At 47.5% G+C, this 13,001-nt stretch overlaps 1 protein-coding gene across 4 annotated transcripts in view; it reads left to right on the top strand.

Moving 5' to 3' along the window:
* The window catches only part of LOC119962123 (high affinity cGMP-specific 3',5'-cyclic phosphodiesterase 9A), a 162,784-nt gene that overhangs the window by 71,569 nt on the left and 78,214 nt on the right, over nt 1-13,001 (top strand). For 3 of the 4 annotated variants that reach the window (XM_038790029.1, XM_038790030.1, XM_038790028.1), the window contains exon 2: nt 4,035-4,196. The exons of the other annotated variant lie outside the window; for it this stretch is intronic. In XM_038790029.1, the coding sequence (XP_038645957.1) occupies nt 4,035-4,196 (162 nt within the window). The remainder of the gene's footprint in view (nt 1-4,034; nt 4,197-13,001) is intronic. 4 annotated transcript variants of the gene reach the window in all.

The raw sequence follows: 13,001 nt of genomic DNA, 5'->3' as shown, positions 1-13,001 counted from the left end.
CGTGCATAGGCTTCAGTTGTGCACATGTTGATCTGACAATAAGATTGAGCCATGACATGTGGCAGTTTGAGATTGTTGATGGAATTTCTGTGTCAAACCTTTTCAGGAGAAGCAAGCTCACAACGCCTGAGAGCGAGCTCATACAGGCAGGGATCTACCCCACATAGAAGTCATGTTGGAGAAAATTGTGGCCTTCCTCGAGTCCGTGTTGACCAGGAGTAGATGCAAGGCCAAGATTGGAGGAAGGCCTGGTTCTGGTGAGATGGCAAACATATCAGACTGGGTGGAAACAAGTGATAGTTGGGTTGTTTTTAAGGCAGTTAGGAATCCTCGGCTGCAGAAAAATACTTTTCACTGTACTTCGGTACATGTGACAATAAGTCAAATCAGATCAAATCAAATCATCAGGGTTCTGCACGTCACACAGGCGTTATGCACACACTGGCAGGCTAATTGACAGTTGGATTGGATTGGATTTGTTTATTGTCACGTGTACCGAGGTACAGTGAAAAGTATTTTTCTGCAAGCAGCTCAACAGATCATTAGAAAAGGGAATTAAACAAAATTCAAGAAAATACATGAGAATACATAATAGGACAACACAAGATATACAATGTAACTACATAAGCATTGGCATCGATTGAAGCATACAGGATGTAGTGTTAATGAGGTCAGTCAATAAGAGGGTCATTTAGGAGTCTGGTGACAGTGAGGAAGAAACTGTTTTTGAGTCTGTTCGTGCGTGTTCTCAGACTTCTGAATCTCCTGCCCGATGGAAGAAGTTGGAAAAGTGAGTAAGCTGGGTGCGAGGGATCCTTGATTATGCTGCCTGCTTTCCCTCGGCAGCGGGAGGTGTAGATGGAATCAATGGATGGGAGGCAGGTTCGTGTGATGGACTGGGCGGTATTCACGGCTCTCTGAAGTTCCTTGCGGTCCTGGGCCGAGCAGTTGCCATACCAGGCTGTGATGCAGCCCGATAGGATGCTTTCTATAGTGCATCTGTAAAAGTTGGTAAGGGTTAATGTAGACATGCCGAATTTCCTTAGTTTCGTGAGGAAGTATAGGCGCTGTTGTGCTTTCTTGGTGATAGCGTCGACGTGAGTGGACCAGGATAGATTTTTGGTGATGTGCACCCCTAGGAATTTGAAACAGTTGCATGTGTAGTTGCTGGAGAGCATGGACGAGCAGGCCTCGGCAGTCGGAGGAGTATCTAGGGTGATGCTGAGATTGATTCTGAGCTGGATGATGAGCCTCCAGGGTCATTCGTAAGGCAACAGATGCTTGAAGGTCAGCAAAAGGTCAGTGAAGAATTGACAGAGGGGATGTGTGCTCTGGCCCAGACTGTGGAGGTGTCCATCCAGCCATGAGTTCTGTAATCACCTGGTCTTTGGAGGGCTAAACTCCCTCCATTGACAGACTGGTGGCTATCCTGGAGGGGCAAACTGAGCATATTGCTGGTGCAATCATCGGAATGGGCTCAAACGTGCACACCATCTCCCTGGCTCTGAGCTCAGGGACACAGACCCAGGACGACCAGGAAACTGGGAGCTTGGACGCCCACCAAGTTCCTGGAACCGCACCGGTTGGCAGGGAGGACTAGCCGGTCCCAGTAGCAGTGGGTGAACAGGAGCTACCTCCATCTGAAAGTTCGTCTCAAGTTCCTCTGATGGAGCAGCATCTCCTTCATTTATCAGGGCCTTTGTCACAGGCCTCGGTCCTTGCCATGGCGACTGCACATTTACATGCGTCTGTGCAAGAGTCTCCTGGATTGGTGGGCCACTTTGAATGATGTTGGTATGTTGGCTTGTGAATAAACACAAAACTCGCATTCCCTCTTGCTGTTATATTCTTATTGATTACTGTGGATATGTGACTTGTGTCTGAAGGTTGAGGTCATAGAATTTACAGTGCAGAAGGAGGCCATTTGGCCCATCAAGTCTGCACCGGCTCTTGGAAAGAGCACCCTACCTAAGGTAAACATCTCCACCCTATCCCCATAACCCAGTAACCCCACCCAACACTAAGGGCAATTTTGGACACTAAGGGCAATTTATCATGGCCAATCCACCTAACCTGCACATCTTTGGACTGTGGGAGGAAACTGGAGCACCCGGAGGAAACCCACGCAAACACGGGGAGGATGTGCAGACTCCACACAGACAGTGACCCAAGCCGGAATCGAACCTGGGACCCTGGAACTGTGAAGCAATTGTGCTATCCACAATGCTGCCGGAAATGAAAGGTCGAGGGTGGGCTGGAGGAATTGTGTAAATGTGTGGGTAGATAGAGAAGGTTTGCATGCGTGGGCTTTGTAACTTACTCATTGCAAATGCAAGATGGACGGACAATATTTCATGCAACTCTGAGGTTGCAATGGCTAGTAGATCTAGGTAAACTTTTGGCATATTAAGGATCTCTAGTCTCATGGCCATCCCCTCGGTCACAACCAGGGATATTTGCAGCAGCATCGTGTACCCTCACCTCATCCTCACCATCGAAAAGGTCTTAAACTTGAGAAATTCTGGGAACATATTCATCATGGCTACTGCCAGGATATCTGGCACACACCTGTATGATCCGTCGTTAGTGGTAGCACACCAGTTGAATTTCGATTGAGTAGAATCCCTTTCAGTTTATGAATGTGCAGGGTTGTCCCACAGGAGCCTTATTGGCACAATCAATGGCTCCCTGTACCCTGGGGAAACCAGCAATGGCAGCAAATCCTCGGGGTCTCTTGTTCTGGCTATGTGTATGCTGCATTAAGGCGATGGAATTGCTGGCCCTCTGGATCATTGCATCTGTGAGCAGCTTGATGCAACTGTGTGCAGCCGACTGTGTTTTCCCAGCAAGGTCTCCAAAGGCTGCCTGAAAAGAGCACATGGTGAAAAAGGTCAGCACCACTGTCACCCTTCAAAGTCCTAAGGCAGTTTGATGGGATCTCCCCTGTGAAAAGTGATGGAACAGTTGCCCCTGGAAACCACAGTTATTTTCTGCACCGAATCTCACTCAGTATCAGGTAGTTGAATTGCTGCCTGTATACCCTAGGTGCAGCATAATGCCTTCTGCGCCTGAGTTGTGGGTTTTCAGGCTCTGTGGGGTCTGGTGATGCTTTGTCCCCATCCTGTGGACCCTCAGCCTCCTGGGGCACCTTCTGACCCCCAAGTTCTTGTGGTGAACACCACTAGTGGTATATTATATGTATTATGGCACTGCCCGTATATTAGAGGTACGATGGCAAATCCCTGCCTGCTGGCTCCGCCCAGCAGGTGGCGTATAAAAGTGTGTGCTTTCCTGCGCTGCAGCCATTCTGGTTCCAGCTTCAGGAGGCACAACATCTTGCTCAATAAAGCCTCGATTGTTCCACCATTCTCATCTCGTGGTAATTGACAGTACATCAGTCATATCCCTCTTCTGGTCTTCCTCCTCACTGGAGGTTACGTCTCCAATGGAGACTACAATCCTCATTTGTCTCCAAGAGTGTTCACCCCTCAATGCTGGGTTACGGACAGGAAAAGATTCAATGAACGATCATAAGATCCCTCTGAATGAGAGGAGAGTTCTTCGCAATAGAATATACCCAAAATATAACTCTAGTCGAAGAAAAGGAGCAATCCCTGCAGCCAATGGAGTTTGACCTGCAAAACATCGGAACTGATCACAGCTGGAGGTCAAAGGCCCACCAAAATGAGGTTGCCTTTAAAAAAAAATTGCCTACCCATCTGTTGTGAAACTCACTTTTGAGGCCTATTAGTGCCTTTTGACCAAATTATTCCAGTCAGGTAGGTTGGTAATTGCCTTAATTGGCATTAAAATTAACATTTAATAATGTGGGCAGATTCCTGATTTGCTGACCATATATGGCATTGTCGTCAACCAATGCGATGACCTCATGAGTGACCATCACCCAACGTCAACATGCCCTACAATACATACCACAAAGCGGGAAGTGCTCCTGATCGTGGAGTGTATCATTCAGTCCTATGCGTTTCCAGCATTGTTTTTTGAATTATGCCTGTTCTTTTGTTTTCTTCCAGAGGTTTTCCGAGCTGCTGCAGAGGCAGGTCCCTATGACATCCTGAAGCTGTACAACACAAAAGGCAACATTATAAACATTTCCCCCAAACTGGAGTCTAATACTCGGCAGACACAGTACAAATTGGAAGTTGTTGCTGCTGATTGTAAGACCGATTCCTTGGGTAAGAGGCAGTTCCAGCATCGCGTGACAAATACAACATTTCCGAATGTGCAGAGAAAATCAACATGACACAGTATGGATAGTCCAAAGTGAACCTACATGAGTATGGATAATCCAAAGTGAAACAACACTGCACAGTATGGATAGTGCAGAGTAACTCAACATGGCACAGTATAAATCGTGCAGAGTAACTCAGCATGGTGCAGTATGGATAGTGCAGAGTAACTCAACATGGCACAGTATAAATCGTGCAGAGTAACTTAGCACGGCACAGTATTAATCGTGCAGAGTAACTCAGGATGGTGCAGTATGGACAGTGCAGAGTAACTCAACACGGCACAGTATGGATAGTGCAGAGTAACTCAACATGCCACAGTATGGACAGTGCAGAGTAACTCAACATGCCACAGTATGGACAGTGGAGAGTAACTCAACATGGCACAGTATGGATAGTGAAGAGTAACTCAACATGGCACAGTATGGATACTGCAGAGTAACTCAACACGGCACAGTATGGACAGTGCAGAGTAACTCAACATGGCACAGTATGGACAGTGCAGAGTAACTCAACATGGCACAGTATGGACAGTGCAGAGTAACTCGACATGGCACAGTATGGACAGTGGACAGTAACTCAGCATGGTGCAGTATGGATAATGAAGAGTAACTCAGCATGGCACAGTATGGACAGTGCAGAGTAACTCAACATGGCACAGTATGGATACTGCAGAGTAACTCAACATGGCACAGTATGGATAGTGCAGAGTAACTCAACATGGTGCAGTATGGATAGTACAAAGTAACTCAACATGGCACAGTATGGATCATGCAGAGTAACTCAACATGTCACAGTATGGATAATGCAGAGTAACTCAACATGTCACAGTATGGATAATGCAGAGTAACTCAACATGGCACAGTATGGATCATGCAGAGTAACTCAACATGGCACAGTATGGATCATGCAGAGTAACTCAACATGTCACAGTATGGATAATGCAGAGTAACTCAGCATGGCACAGTATGGATCATGCAGAGTAACTCAACATGTCACAGTATGGATAATGCAGAGTAACTCAGCATGGCACAGTATGGATAATGCAGAGTAACTCAACATGGCACAGTATGGATAATGCAGAGTAACTCAACATGGCACAGTATGGATACTGCAGAGTAACTCAGCATGGTGCAGTATGGATAGTACAAAGTAACTCAACATGGCACAGTATGGATCATGCAGAGTAACTCAACATGTCACAGTATGGATAGTGCAGAGTAACTCAACATGGCACAGTATGGATCGTGCAGAGTAACTCAACACGGCACAGTATGGATACCGCAGAGTAACTCAACATGGCACAGTATGGATACCGCAGAGTAACTCAACATGGCACAGTATGGATAGTGAAGAGTAACTCAACATGGCACAGTATGGATACTGCAGAGTAACTCAACACGGCACAGTTTGGACAGTACAGAATAACTCAACATGTCACAGTATGGATAGTGCAGAGTAACTCAACATGACACAGTATGGATAATGCAGAGTAACTCAGCATGGCACAGTATGGATAGAGCAGAGTAACTCAGCATGGCACAGTATGGATAATGCAGAGTAACTCAGCATGGCACAGTATGGACAGTGCAGAATAACTCAACATGGCACAGTATGGATAGTGAAGAGTAACTCAACATGGCACAGTATGGACAGTGCAGAGTAACTCAACATGGCACAGTATGGACAGTGCAGAGTAACTCAGCATGGCACAGTATGGATCATGCAGAGTAACTCAACACGGCACATTTTGGACAGTACAGAATAACTCAACATGGCACAGTATGGATCGTGCAGAGTAACTCAACATGGCACAGTATGGATAATGCAGAGTAACTCAACATGGCACAGTATGGATAATGCAGAGTAACTCAACATGGCACAGTATGGATAGTGAAGAGTAACTCAACATGGCACAGTATGGATAGTGAAGAGTAACTCAACATGGCACAGTATGGATAGTGAAGAGTAACTCAACATGGCACAGTATGGATACCGCAGAGTAACTCAGCATGGTGCAGTATGGATAGTGAAGAGTAACTCAACATGGCACAGTATGGATACTGCAGAGTAACTCAACATGGCACAGTATAGACAGTAGAGAGTAACTCAACATGGCACAGTATGGATAGTGAAGAGTAACTCAACATGGCACAGTATGGATCGTGCAGAGTAACTCAACATGGCACAGTATGGATACCGCAGAGTAACTCAACATGGCACAGTATGGATAATGCAGAGTAACTCAGCATGGTGCAGTATGGACAGTGTAGGGTAACTCAGCATGGTGCAGTATAGACAGTGCAGAGTATCTCAGCATGGTGCAGTATGGACAGTGCAGAGTATCTCAGCATGGTGCAGTATGGACAGTGTAGGGTAACTCAGCATGGTGCAGTATGGACAGTGTAGGGTAACTCAGCCTGGTGCAGTATGGACAGTGTAGGGTAACTCAGCCTGGTGCAGTATGGACAGTGCAGAGTAACTCAGCATGGTGCAGTATGGACAGTGCAGAGTATCTCAGTATGGTGCAGTATAGACAGTGCAGAGTAACTCAGCATGGTGCAGTATGGACAGTGCAGAGTATCTCAGCATGGTGCAGTATAGACAGTGCAGAGTAACTCAGCATGGTGCAGTATAGACAGTGCAGAGTAACTCAGCATGGTGCAGTATGGACAGTGCAGAGTAACTCAGCATGGTGCAGTATGGACAGTGTAGGGTAACTCAGCATGGTGCAGTATGGACAGTGTAGGGTAACTCAGCAGGGTGCAGTATGGACAGTGCAGAGTATCTCAGCATGGTGCAGTATAGACAGTGCAGAGTAACTCAGCATGGTGCAGTATGGACAGTGCAGAGTAACTCAGCATGGTGCAGTATAGACAGTGCAGAGTAACTCAGCATGGTGCAGTATAGACAGTGCAGAGTAACTCAGTATGGTGCAGTATAGACAGTGCAGAGTAACTCAGCATGGTGCAGTATGGACAGTGTAGGGTAACTCAGCATGGTGCAGTATGGACAGTGTAGGGTAACTCAGCATGGTGCAGTATAGACAGTGCAGAGTAACTCAGCATGGTGCAGTATAGACAGTGCAGAGTAACTCAGCATGGTGCAGTATAGACAGTGCAGAGTAACTCAGTATGGTGCAGTATAGACAGTGCAGAGTAACTCAGCATGGTGCAGTATGGACAGTGCAGAGTATCTCAGTATGATGCAGTATAGACAGTGCAGAGTATCTCAGTATGGTGCAGTATAGACAGTGCAGAGTATCTCAGCATGGTGCAGTATGGACAGTGTAGGGTAACTCAGCATGGTGCAGTATGGACAGTGTAGGGTAACTCAGCATGGTGCAGTATGGACAGTGTAGGGTAACTCAGCATGGTGCAGTATGGACAGTGTAGGGTTACTCAGCCTGGTGCAGTATGGACAGTATAGGGTAACTCAGCATGGTGCAGTATGGACAGTGTAGGGTAACTCAGCATGGTGCAGTATGGACAGTGCAGAGTAACTCAGCATGGTGCAGTATGGACAGTGTAGGGTAACTCAGCATGGTGCAGTATGGACAGTGTAGGGTAACTCAGCATGGTGCAGTATGGACAGTGTAGGGTAACTCAGCATGGCACAGTATGGACAGTGTAGGGTAACTCAGCATGGTGCAGTATGGACAGTGTAAGGTAACTCAGCCTGGTGCAGTATAGACAGTGCAGAGTAACTCAGTATGGTGCAGTATGGACAGTGTAGGGTAACTCAGCATGGTGCAGTATGGACAGTGCAGAGTATCTCAGCATGGTGCAGTATGGACAGTGTAGGGTAACTCAGCATGGTGCAGTATGGACAGTGTAGGGTAACTCAGCATGGTGCAGTATAGACAGTGTAGGGTAACTCAGCATGGTGCAGTATGGACAGTGCAGAGTATCTCAGCATGGTGCAGTATGGACAGTGTAGGGTAACTCAGCATGGTGCAGTATGGACAGTGCAGAGTATCTCAGCCTGGTGCAGTATGGACAGTGCAGAGTAACTCAGCATGGTGCAGTATGGACAGTGTAGGGTAACTCAGTATGGTGCAGTATAGACAGTGCAGAGTAACTCAGCATGGTGCAGTATGGACAGTGTAGGGTAACTCAGCATGGTGCAGTATGGACAGTGTAGGGTAACTCAGCATGGTGCAGTATGGACAGTGCAGAGTATCTCAGCATGGTGCAGTATGGACAGTGTAGGGTAACTCAGCCTGGTGCAGTATGGACAGTGTAGGGTAACTCAGCCTGGTGCAGTATGGACAGTGCAGAGTAACTCAGCATGGTGCAGTATGGGCAGTGTAGGGTAACTCAGCATGGTGCAGTATGGACAGTGTAGGGTAACTCAGCATGGTGCAGTATGGACAGTGTAGGGTAACTCAGCATGGTGCAGTATGGACAGTGCAGAGTAACTCAGCATGGTGCAGTATGGACAGTGTAGGGTAACTCAGCATGGTGCAGTATAGACAGTGTAGGGTAACTCAGCATGGTGCAGTATGGACAGTGCAGAGTAACTCAGCATGGTGCAGTATGGACAGTGCAGAGTAACTCAGCATGGTGCAGTATGGACAGTGCAGAGTATCTCAGCATGGTGCAGTATGGACAGTGCAGAGCATCTCAGCATGGTGCAGTATGGACAGTGTAGGGTAACTCAGCCTGGTGCAGTATGGACAGTGTAGGGTAACTCAGCCTGGTGCAGTATGGACAGTGCAGAGTAACTCAGCATGGTGCCGTATAGACAGTGCAGAGTAACTGCATGGTGCAGTATGGGCAGTGTAGGGTAACTCAGCATGGTGCAGTATGGACAGTGTAGGGTAACTCAGCATGGTGCAGTATGGACAGTGCAGAGTAACTCAGCATGGTGCAGTATGGACAGTGTAGGGTAACTCAGCATGGTGCAGTATGGACAGTGCAGAGTATCTCAGTATGGTGCAGTATAGACAGTGCAGAGTAACTCAGCATGGTGCAGTATAGACAGTGCAGAGTAACTCAGCATGGTGCAGTATAGACAGTGCAGAGTAACTCAGCATGGTGCAGTATAGACAGTGCAGAGTAACTCAGCATGGTGCAGTATGGACAGTGCAGAGTAACTCAGCATGGTGCAGTATGGACAGTGTAGGTAACTCAGCATGGTGCAGTATAGACAGTGCAGAGTAACTCAGCATGGTGCAGTATGGACAGTGCAGAGTATCTCAGTATGATGCAGTATAGACAGTGTAGGGTTACTCAGCCTGGTGCAGTATGGACAGTGTAGGGTAACTCAGCATGGTGCAGTATGGACAGTGTAGAGTAACTCAGCATGGTGCAGTATAGACAGTGCAGAGTAACTCAGCATGGTGCAGTATGGACAGTGCAGAGTATCTCAGCATGGTGCAGTATAGACAGTGCAGAGTATCTCAGTATGGTGCAGTATGGACAGTGTAGGGTAACTCAGCATGGTGCAGTATGGACAGTGTAGGGTAACTCAGCATGGTGCAGTATGGACAGTGCAGAGTAACTCAGCATGGTGCAGTATAGACAGTGTAGGGTAACTCAGCATGGTGCAGTATGGACAGTGCAGAGTAACTCAGCATGGTGCAGTATGGACAGTGCAGAGTAACTCAGCATGGTGCAGTATAGACAGTGCAGAGTAACTCAGCATGGTGCAGTATAGACCGTGCAGAGTAACTCAGCATGGTGCAGTATGGACAGTGTAGGGTAACTCAGCATGGTGCAGTATAGACAGTGCAGAGTAACTCAGCATGGTGCAGTATGGACAGTGCAGAGTATCTCAGTATGGTGCAGTATAGACAGAGCAGAGTAACTCAGCATGGTGCAGTATAGACAGTGTAGGGTAACTCAGCATGGTGCAGTATAGACAGTGTAGGGTAACTCAGCATGGTGCAGTATAGACAGTGCAGAGTAACTCAGCATGGTGCAGTATGGACAGTGCAGAGTATCTCAGTATGGTGCAGTATAGACAGTGCAGAGTAACTCAGCATGGTGCAGTATGGACAGTGTAGGGTAACTCAGCATGGTGCAGTATGGACAGTGCAGAGTAACTCAGCATGGTGCAGTATGGACAGTGTAAGGTAACTCAGCATGGTGCAGTATGGACAGTGCAGAGTAACTCAGCATGGTGCAGTATGGACAGTGTAGGGTAACTCAGCATGGTGCAGTATGGACAGTGTAAGGTAACTCAGCATGGTGCAGTATGGACAGTGTAAGGTAACTCAGCCTGGTGCAGTATAGACAGTGCAGAGTAACTCAGTATGGTGCAGTATGGACAGTGTAGGGTAACTCAGCATGGTGCAGTATGGACAGTGTAAGGTAACTCAGCATGGTGCAGTATAGACAGTGCAGAGTATCTCAGCATGGCACAGTATGGACAGTGCAGAGTATCTCAGCATGGTGCAGTATGGACAGTGTAGGGTAACTCAGCATGGTGCAGTATGGACAGTGTAGGGTAACTCAGCATGGTGCAGTATGGACAGTGCAGAGTATCTCAGCATGGTGCAGTATGGACAGTGCAGAGTATCTCAGCATGGCACAGTATGGACAGTGCAGAGTATCTCAGCATGGTGCAGTATGGACAGTGTAGGGTAACTCAGCATGGTGCAGTATAGACAGTGCAGAGTATCTCAGCATGGCACAGTATGGACAGTGCAGAGTATCTCAGCATGGTGCAGTATGGACAGTGCAGAGTAACTCAGTATGGTGCAGTATGGACAGTGCAGAGTATCTCAGCATGGTGCAGTATGGACAGTGTAGGGTAACTCAGCATGGTGCAGTATGGACAGTGCAGAGTATCTCAGCATGGTGCAGTATGGACAGTGCAGAGTATCTCAGCATGGTGCAGTATGGACAGTGTAGGGTAACTCAGCATGGTGCAGTATGGACAGTGCAGAGTATCTCAGCATGGTGCAGTATAGACAGTGCAGAGTATCTCAGCATGGTGCAGTATAGACAGTGCAGAGTAACTCAGCATGGTGCAGTATAGACAGTGCAGAGTATCTCAGCATGGTGCAGTATAGACAGTGCAGAGTAACTCAGCATGGTGCAGTATAGACAGTGCAGAGTATCTCAGCATGGTGCAGTATAGACAGTGCAGAGTAACTCAGCATGGTGCAGTATAGACAGTGCAGAGTAACTCAGCATGGTGCAGTATGGACAGTGCAGAATATCTCAGCATGGTGCAGTATAGACAGTGCAGAGTAACTCAGCATGGTGCAGTATGGACAGTGTAGGGTAACTCAGCATGGTGCAGTATAGACAGTGTAGGGTAACTCAGCATGGTGCAGTATGGACAGTGCAGAGTATCTCAGCATGGTGCAGTATAGACAGTGCAGAGTATCTCAGCATGGTGCAGTATAGACAGTGCAGAGTAACTCAGCATGGTGCAGTATAGACAGTGCAGAGTAACTCAGCATGGTGCAGTATGGACAGTGCAGAATATCTCAGCATGGTGCAGTATAGACAGTGCAGAGTAACTCAGCATGGTGCAGTATGGACAGTGTAGGGTAACTCAGCATGGTGCAGTATAGACAGTGTAGGGTAACTCAGCATGGTGCAGTATGGACAGTGCAGAGTATCTCAGCATGGTGCAGTATAGACAGTGCAGAGTATCTCAGCATGGTGCAGTATGGACAGTGCAGAGTAACTCAGCATGGTGCAGTATAGACAGTGCAGAGTAACTCAGCATGGTGCAGTATAGACAGTGCAGAGTATCTCAGCATGGTGCAGTATGGACAGTGCAGAATATCTCAGCATGGTGCAGTATAGACAGTGCAGAGTAACTCAGCATGGTGCAGTATGGACAGTGTAGGGTAACTCAGCATGGTGCAGTATAGACAGTGTAGGGTAACTCAGCATGGTGCAGTATGGACAGTGTAGGGTAACTCAGCATGGTGCAGTATAGACAGTGCAGAGTATCTCAGCATGGTGCAGTATAGACAGTGCAGAGTATCTCAGCATGGTGCAGTATGGACAGTGCAGAATATCTCAGCATGGTGCAGTATGGACAGTGCAGAGTAACTCAGCATGGTGCAGTATGGACAGTGCAGAGTATCTCAGCATGGTGCAGTATAGACAGTGCAGAGTATCTCAGCATGGTGCAGTATGGACAGTGCAGAATATCTCAGCATGGTGCAGTATAGACAGTGCAGAGTATCTCAGCATGGTGCAGTATAGACAGTGCAGAGTATCTCAGCATGGTGCAGTATAGACAGTGTAGGGTAACTCAGCATGGTGCAGTATAGACAGTGCAGAGTAACTCAGCATGGTGCAGTATAGACAGTGTAGGGTAACTCAGCATGGTGCAGTATAGACAGTGCAGAGTAACTCAGCATGGTGCAGTATAGACAGTGCAGAGTATCTCAGCATGGTGCAGTATGGACAGTGCAGAGTATCTCAGCATGGTGCAGTATAGACAGTGCAGAGTATCTCAGCCTGGTGCAGTATGGACAGTGTAGGGTAACTCAGCATGGTGCAGTATGGACAGTGTAGGGTAACTCAGTATGGTGCAGTATAGAAAGTGCAGAATATCTCAGCATGGTGCAGTATAGACAGTGCAGAGTAACTCAGCATGGTGCAGTATAGACAGTGCAGAGTAACTCAGCATGGTGCAGTATAGACAGTGCAGAGTATCTCAGCATGGTGCAGTATGGACAGTGCAGAGTATCTCAGCATGGTGCAGTATAGACAGTGCAGAGTATCTCAGCCTGGTGCAGTATGGACAGTGTAGGGTAACTCAGCATGGTGCAGT

The sequence above is a fragment of the Scyliorhinus canicula genome, chromosome 2 (genome assembly GCF_902713615.1).
Source record: "Scyliorhinus canicula chromosome 2, sScyCan1.1, whole genome shotgun sequence".
NCBI lineage: Eukaryota > Metazoa > Chordata > Chondrichthyes > Carcharhiniformes > Scyliorhinidae > Scyliorhinus > Scyliorhinus canicula.
The sequence above is the reverse complement of the archived record's forward strand: the minus strand, read 5'-3'. Positions and strand labels throughout refer to the sequence as shown.